We start from the raw sequence: 6,803 nt of genomic DNA, 5'->3' as shown, positions 1-6,803 counted from the left end.
CTCCGTGTTTTAATTTAGTTTAAGGCAATCTTAACATAAAATTTGAAACAATTTCATAAATTACATTTTTGATAAAATTGATATTATTTTCTTATATATTCTTATTTTTTAACATTTTACCGACCGATAGCCGATTAATAGGATTTTTGCCGCCGACGCTTACCGACCGATAACCTATTAATCGGCTTTTTGTCGTCGACGCTTACCAACCTATAGCCTACCTATAGTTAATCGGTTGCCATGGCGATAAACAATCTTTCTCATTATATGAGCAGTAATTTGTTATTTAGTACTAAGGTACCTTGCTCAGTTGCGTCAGTTGCGTCAGTTGCGTTGCTGTGTAAGCTCCCACAGTTTTATACCAATTCGAAAAACTTACCGTTCGCGATGAACGAAAAGAATGGTATTGGAGAGTTTTATTTAGATGATCTGTCAGATTGTCCTGACAGTTATTCAAGAAGTAATAGTGGTGACGAAAGTGATGGCAGTGATACAATTATTCGGAAGCGAGGTTCTGTATTGCCACCAAGATATAGTGATTCAGAAGATGATGAGATAAATAACGTTGAAGACAATGCAAATAACGTTGAAAATAACGATGATATATGGTCAACGAACGACGAAGCAATAATTTTGGAACCTTTCGAAGGTAGCCCCGGCCTAAAAATTATACCAAGTTCCCCAGAAAGTGTGACGGACAATGTCAATTTATTTTTTGGAAATGACTTTTTCGAGCACTTGGTGAGGGAATCCAACAGATATCATTATCAGGTTATGGAAAAATATAAAATTCCATCAAAAGCGAAAAAATGGACAGATATAACGGTACCGGAAATGAAGAAGTTTTTAGGGCTAATAGTTCTAATGGGACAAATAAAAAAGGACGTTCTTTACGACTATTGGTCCACTGATCCAAGTATAGAAACTCCATTTTTCTCACAAGTAATGAGCAGGAACAGATTTGTGCAAATAATGCAGAGCTGGCATTTTTGCAACAATGACAACATTCCTCACGATTCACATAGGCTTGCTAAAATCCAGCCTGTTATTGATTATTTTAGGCGAAAATTTAACGATGTATATAAACCCTGTCAACAATTATCTTTGGATGAGTCTATAATTCCGTGGAGAGGTAGGCTATCCATTAAAACGTATAATCCCGCAAAAATTACAAAATACGGAATACTTGTGAGAGTACTGTCTGAAGCTGTCACAGGATACGTATGTAACTTTGATGTGTATGCTGCTGATGGCAAAAAATTAGAAGACACTGCGGTTATTGAACCGTATAAGAACATATGGCACCAGATTTATCAAGATAACTACTATAACAGTGTAAAAATGGCTAGAATTCTCTTGAAAAATAAAGTGCGAGTGTGCGGAACCATTCGAAAAAATAGAGGTCTTCCTCGATCACTGAAAACAATACAACTTTCAAGAGGTCAGTACGAATTTCGTAGGAATCATCAAATTTTGTTAGAAGTATGGAATAATGGCAGAAGAAATGTCAATATGATCTCAACTATACATTCTGCACAATTAACGGAATCCAGAAGCAAAAGTAAAAGATCAGACGTCCCAATACAAAAGCCTAATTCAATCATAGATTATAATAAATATATGAAGGGCGTAGATCGCGCGGACCAATATCTAGCATATTATTCCATTTTTAGAAAAACAAAAAAATGGACTAAACGGGTTGTAATGTTTTTTATCAACTGTGCACTTTTTAATTCATTTAGAGTATACACAATCCTAAACGGAAAAAATATTACGTACAAGAATTTCTTGCACAAAGTCGCAGTTTCATGGATAGAAGATGGTGAAACTAATTTTACGGAGCAAGATGACAATCTACCTAATTCCGAACCCACAAGGAGAGCACCCAGATTAGATCATCCCGGAAGACTGTCGAATTATGGAAAACATAAACTTATAAATATAGTAACAAGCGGTCGAAGTCTAAAACCCCAAAGACAATGCAGAGTTTGTGCAGTTCAAAAAAAAAGAAGCAGAACATGTTTTGTTTGTAAATTTTGCAATGTTCCACTGCATAAAGGCGACTGTTTCGAACGATATCATACTTTAAAAAAATATTAAACTATTTCACATTTGAACTAAAAACCGTTGTAATAGATAAAATAAATATAATTTAGTATTAATATTATGAAAACAAAAGATTTTATTCAATTTAATTATCCTATAGTAACAAAAAGCGGCCAATTTTATCTGAGCATACGAAAAGCACAGATACTCCCGCCCGACAGTCTAAACCGAAACAGAGCCGGCGCCAGGGAGAATCTGCGCCTGAGCAACCGGTCGGACGTGCGTTTGCTGTTAAACCGCTAGTGGTCAGTAAACCAGAACCAGTCAGTAAGCCAGTAACTGATCAGTTAACTAGATTGTATAGTTCAAATTGAACTTAATCTAGTTTTTAAATGTTTGAATGTTGTCTAACTTCGTTATATATTATATTCTTTTCTATAATTTTCCAGAGTCAATAGTCACTTATAGTCAACCAAATAAATTTATTTGGAAAGCATTTTAATTTGTAATTATTTTATTATGAATGAAATAAAATTGTTTCTAACCATTTCGATTAACATTTAAAAAGTCGTGTTTTATAACCTTTTTAACTTAATAAGAAATATATAAAAACTATATATAATTAAATATATATCCCATATTTGATATTAATTAAATGATTTATTAATGTCATTATGGATAATTCAACAACTAAGTTGCGAGTAAGAAATTAATATCATTAATATTAGTATGTATATATGTATGTATATAAATAAAAATATTCTTTATAATATATCTATATATATGTATTTATATATATTTTAGATACTTGCAATTCATGGATATGCTCAATCAGATGTTATTTTTAAAACAAAATTGGGCTCTTTAAGAAAAGGATTTAAAAAAGAGGTTGATTTTACATTTTTAAGAGCCCCACATAAAGTTCCAATGAGAAGTAACTTTAATATCGATACAGAAGAAGATGGTATTGTTTTTTATGAATTTTACGAATTAAATTAAATATTGAAAGTGATGTGTTTATAACTAATGTATTTATAATTAGAAAATAAATATTTTCAATATTATAGCATATGGATGGTGGTTCAATACGAAAGATCACATATTTAAAGCAGTTGTTCCAAGCAATTTAGCTGTAGGTTTTGAAGAAAGTATAGTTGTAATAGAAGAGGCATTTAAAAAATTTGGTCCTTTTGATGGCATTTTAGGCTTTTCACAAGGTGCAGCATTTGCTACTCTACTTTGTTTTATGCAACAAAAGAATTGTAAGTCTAAATATACACTTAAACAAATATAGTAATTATAAAATGGGATTAAATTAAATATAATTAATTCAATGGGATATAAATTAAATATTATTAATTATTTTGTAGTGTTGCAGATAAAGTTTGAGTTTGCAATTATTATATCTGGATTCAAATCATTATGTATACCTCATGGAATATATTATGATGGAAAAATAAGCATACCTTCTTTACATATTTATGGGAGGACTGATCAAGTTATACCAACAGGTAAAAGATATTTTTTAGTAGATTAATAAAATTAACAACTGTTTCATATCCTCTTTTTTTATAGAAATGGCAGAGGAGGTTAGCGAAATGTTTATAAATAAGACAAATATAACACATGAAGGTGGTCATTATATACCAAGTAAAAAAGAATATTATAAAGAATTTATTATGGAAATGTTCTTAAATAAAAACAAAAATAATTAGTAATGTTTACATATTCTACATTACGTGAATATATATATATATATATAAAAAAAAGAGTATAGTTTATACAATAATGAAAGTCTATTCTAAAGTATAAGTACCATTGAGCGATATTAGTAAATTTATTCAAATTAATTATAAGTAAACATTGTACATTTTATGCACTAGAGATGAGATTTGTTAACATTTTATATTTAAACTTGTATATGACAATTGAAATAAGAGAGCAAGAACATAACAAATCAAGATGATTTTATGAAGTAATACATAGTTGTTTATCGTTTTACATTAATCCCTATATGGTTAAAAATTGTTTAATTGTTTTATAAAAGGCACTACAAATTTTAAACGTTCAGTATTTGGAAACTTAAATTATATGTGTATTAAAAATGTATTAAATAGTGCCTTATTCAGTTTATTAAAGTAGAATGTGTTAATTGCTTGGCTTAACTATTCATGCATACTTTCATACAAACTTTATGATTCCATGTTTATGTTACGTTATGTATATGTTTTATGTATAGCAAGTTAAATGTTTAAGTAGATATCAACTGCCTTGGTTTATATGCTTGATTACTTATTACTTTTAATTCCAAGATATGTAGATTTATATGGGCGACCATTGTAGTAGGGTATATTTATAAATGTTAACATCTTGTTATTCAAATTCTCTTAAAACTGCCTACAGTATTAAACATTGTTTAATAACATCCTGCTTGAATGTATACAAAACAGTAATTAAATTAACTTATTGCACTATAGTGACATCTTAATTTTTTTAAAATATTGTTAGTTTAGTTTAAGCAATTTAGACTTACTTAATGCATTAAATTGTAATTTTTGAATAATGATACCCCAATATATTTAAGAGCATTTTATATGTTAAATGTGTTAATATAACATTCATATTATGAATACATTAAATGTATTCATACATTACATATAAACTGCATATAATTTTTTAAGTTTATAATTCTATATAATAAATATACATGCAATTCTTCAAATAAATAAATTAACGAATATATGTAAGTAAAGTTAAAAAGGTATCATGGTATAGTAAAATATAATTGATAGAAGTATTGTATTTTATACTAAAATGATTATTTACTTGATGTAATGTATCAAATGTAATCAATTCATTAAAATTACGTACACTATTTATAATTTATCACATTTTCAAATTTCTATTCTGTAACTGTCAAACCTAATCTTCAAAGTTTTTACAATCAATATCTTTTAATTTTGCGCTTTAAGTAATAAGTAATATTGCTATATATATTTTACAAAATTTGAGGCATCTGTATTTCAAGCTTAATAAAAAAATTCATGGAAGTTTATAAGCTAGAATATGTATTCAAATAAGAGTGGATTTGACTGGAAATATTCTAAAACACTGTAAGATAAAATACAATCTACAATCATAAATTACATGTGACTGAGGTATTTGGTCTATCTTGGCAATAATAACAAAGTGTTGAAATATTTTCGTACCTATAAAAGATTGTAATAAACTTGAATGGAGTACTGGATTATAAATTTTACTTTTTATTATCTTTTTCAGTCAAATGATCAAGTATAAGATACTCGATTATCGCTCACAAGAAAACAACAAAAACGAAAAAGTTAACAATAGTCTCAAAAATTAATAGTAATCTCACTTAATAAAGTTAAAAAGCCTCAGGACACTTTTAATATTTGTATAAAGTTGTATGTACCTAATATTCACATCATGTTCGCTTAAGCTGTTAGCCTTTTTGGAAATATTTGACAATTATAAAATTGTATTGAATTCAACACTTTATCATCAATTGTTTCACAATGTTTCAAGGTGACTGTTCTTGTCCATTGGCTTCTTGAGATTTCATAACATCTGGTAAATCAGGTGGTAATGAAAATGGTGTCATCTCTAATGCTTCAAATTGACCATTTTCTTGACGCACAGCTAATCCTACTAATGCAGGACATTGTGGTTTTGCAGTTGATGATGTTAGTCCATAATCAGATAAAAATTTACTATCTGACATTGGAACATTGTCCTTATTGAACAGCTGTTGATTCACAGGTGGTATTTTCAATATACCTATGAGGCAGTTTTATTTGATCCTAAATTATTTTAATTCAAAATCGACAGGTGTTCATACATTTCATAAAAATTTAGATAAACGGAAGAAAGAAGAGTAACTAAACCTTCTCTTGTGAAATGTCATTATGTGATTGTCTGAAGTTAAATATATGTAAATTATGAATTCCTCACCTTCTATAATTTTTTTAAGTTCAAGAACTGTGGTATTATCCTTGGCATCGGTAAATATGGTCATATTTTTTCGTCGGATCATTAGAAACACATCCTAAGAAGAAAATCTCGATTATATTTGAGGTTATCTTACTTTGAGATAAATCATAGAAACACTATAAAAAATAATTGAATATTGACAAAAATATACCATTGTGAATTTAACTATATATTTAGACTGACAAGGACAATTAATATATAGATTTTTTACAATACTGCTTTGTTGATTATTGTTTACTTGCAGTCCCTCAGGTTAGAGGCAGAAAGTTAAAATAAGGTAGACATTCACGGACAACACGATCATATAAAACACGTTGTTTGATTGGTTCTTCTTTCTAAACCCAAACTCCGTTTGGTACGTTGTTTGTTTCTTTAACCAATCATAAATCGGTTTTATATTTATCCTATAATTACGAATTTCTAAATCAGAGATAATATTTCTGAATATCTACTCATGCATTGATATATCAAATATAGTAATATAGTTAAATTATTATATATATATTTAAGGCAATGAACAACTCAAATTTATCTTTAATTCAAAGATATATTCAATAATTCACGAAGACATATTTATAAATACACAATTATAATTTTACTATGTCAACAGGCACTATGTACAATCTTACAACTAAGATAATATTAAAAGAATATCATAACCTTTTTATAAACATTAATTTAATTTTCATAATTGTCATAAAAGAAATTTATTTTATTTCATAACATTCACATATTCCATCAATATT

General features: G+C 28.3%; 2 protein-coding genes across 2 annotated transcripts; one reads left to right on the top strand and one right to left on the bottom strand.

Moving 5' to 3' along the window:
* Positions 1-2,366: 2,366 nt before the first annotated feature.
* LOC117162694 (esterase OVCA2) lies at positions 2,367-3,764 on the top strand. Its single transcript, XM_033344538.2, has 5 exons — positions 2,367-2,747; positions 2,851-3,010; positions 3,114-3,308; positions 3,417-3,557; positions 3,622-3,764. The coding sequence occupies exons 1-5, from the start codon at positions 2,721-2,723 to the stop codon at positions 3,759-3,761; spliced, it is 663 nt and encodes a 220-aa protein (XP_033200429.1). The 5' UTR covers positions 2,367-2,720; the 3' UTR covers positions 3,762-3,764.
* A 1,329-nt stretch (positions 3,765-5,093) lies between these two features.
* Positions 5,094-6,367, bottom strand: EloB (transcription elongation factor elongin B). Its single transcript, XM_033344539.2, has 3 exons — positions 6,209-6,367; positions 6,019-6,112; positions 5,094-5,844 (listed from the first exon to the last, which is right to left on the bottom strand). Exons 1-3 carry the CDS (start codon positions 6,209-6,211, stop codon positions 5,588-5,590), a joined length of 354 nt encoding a protein of 117 aa, XP_033200430.1. The 5' UTR covers positions 6,212-6,367; the 3' UTR covers positions 5,094-5,587.
* Positions 6,368-6,803: the final 436 nt, after the last annotated feature.

Source organism: Bombus vancouverensis, chromosome 8 (genome assembly GCF_051014615.1).
Source record: "Bombus vancouverensis nearcticus chromosome 8, iyBomVanc1_principal, whole genome shotgun sequence".
NCBI classification, from domain to species: domain Eukaryota; kingdom Metazoa; phylum Arthropoda; class Insecta; order Hymenoptera; family Apidae; genus Bombus; species Bombus vancouverensis.
The sequence above is the reverse complement of the archived record's forward strand: the minus strand, read 5'-3'. Positions and strand labels throughout refer to the sequence as shown.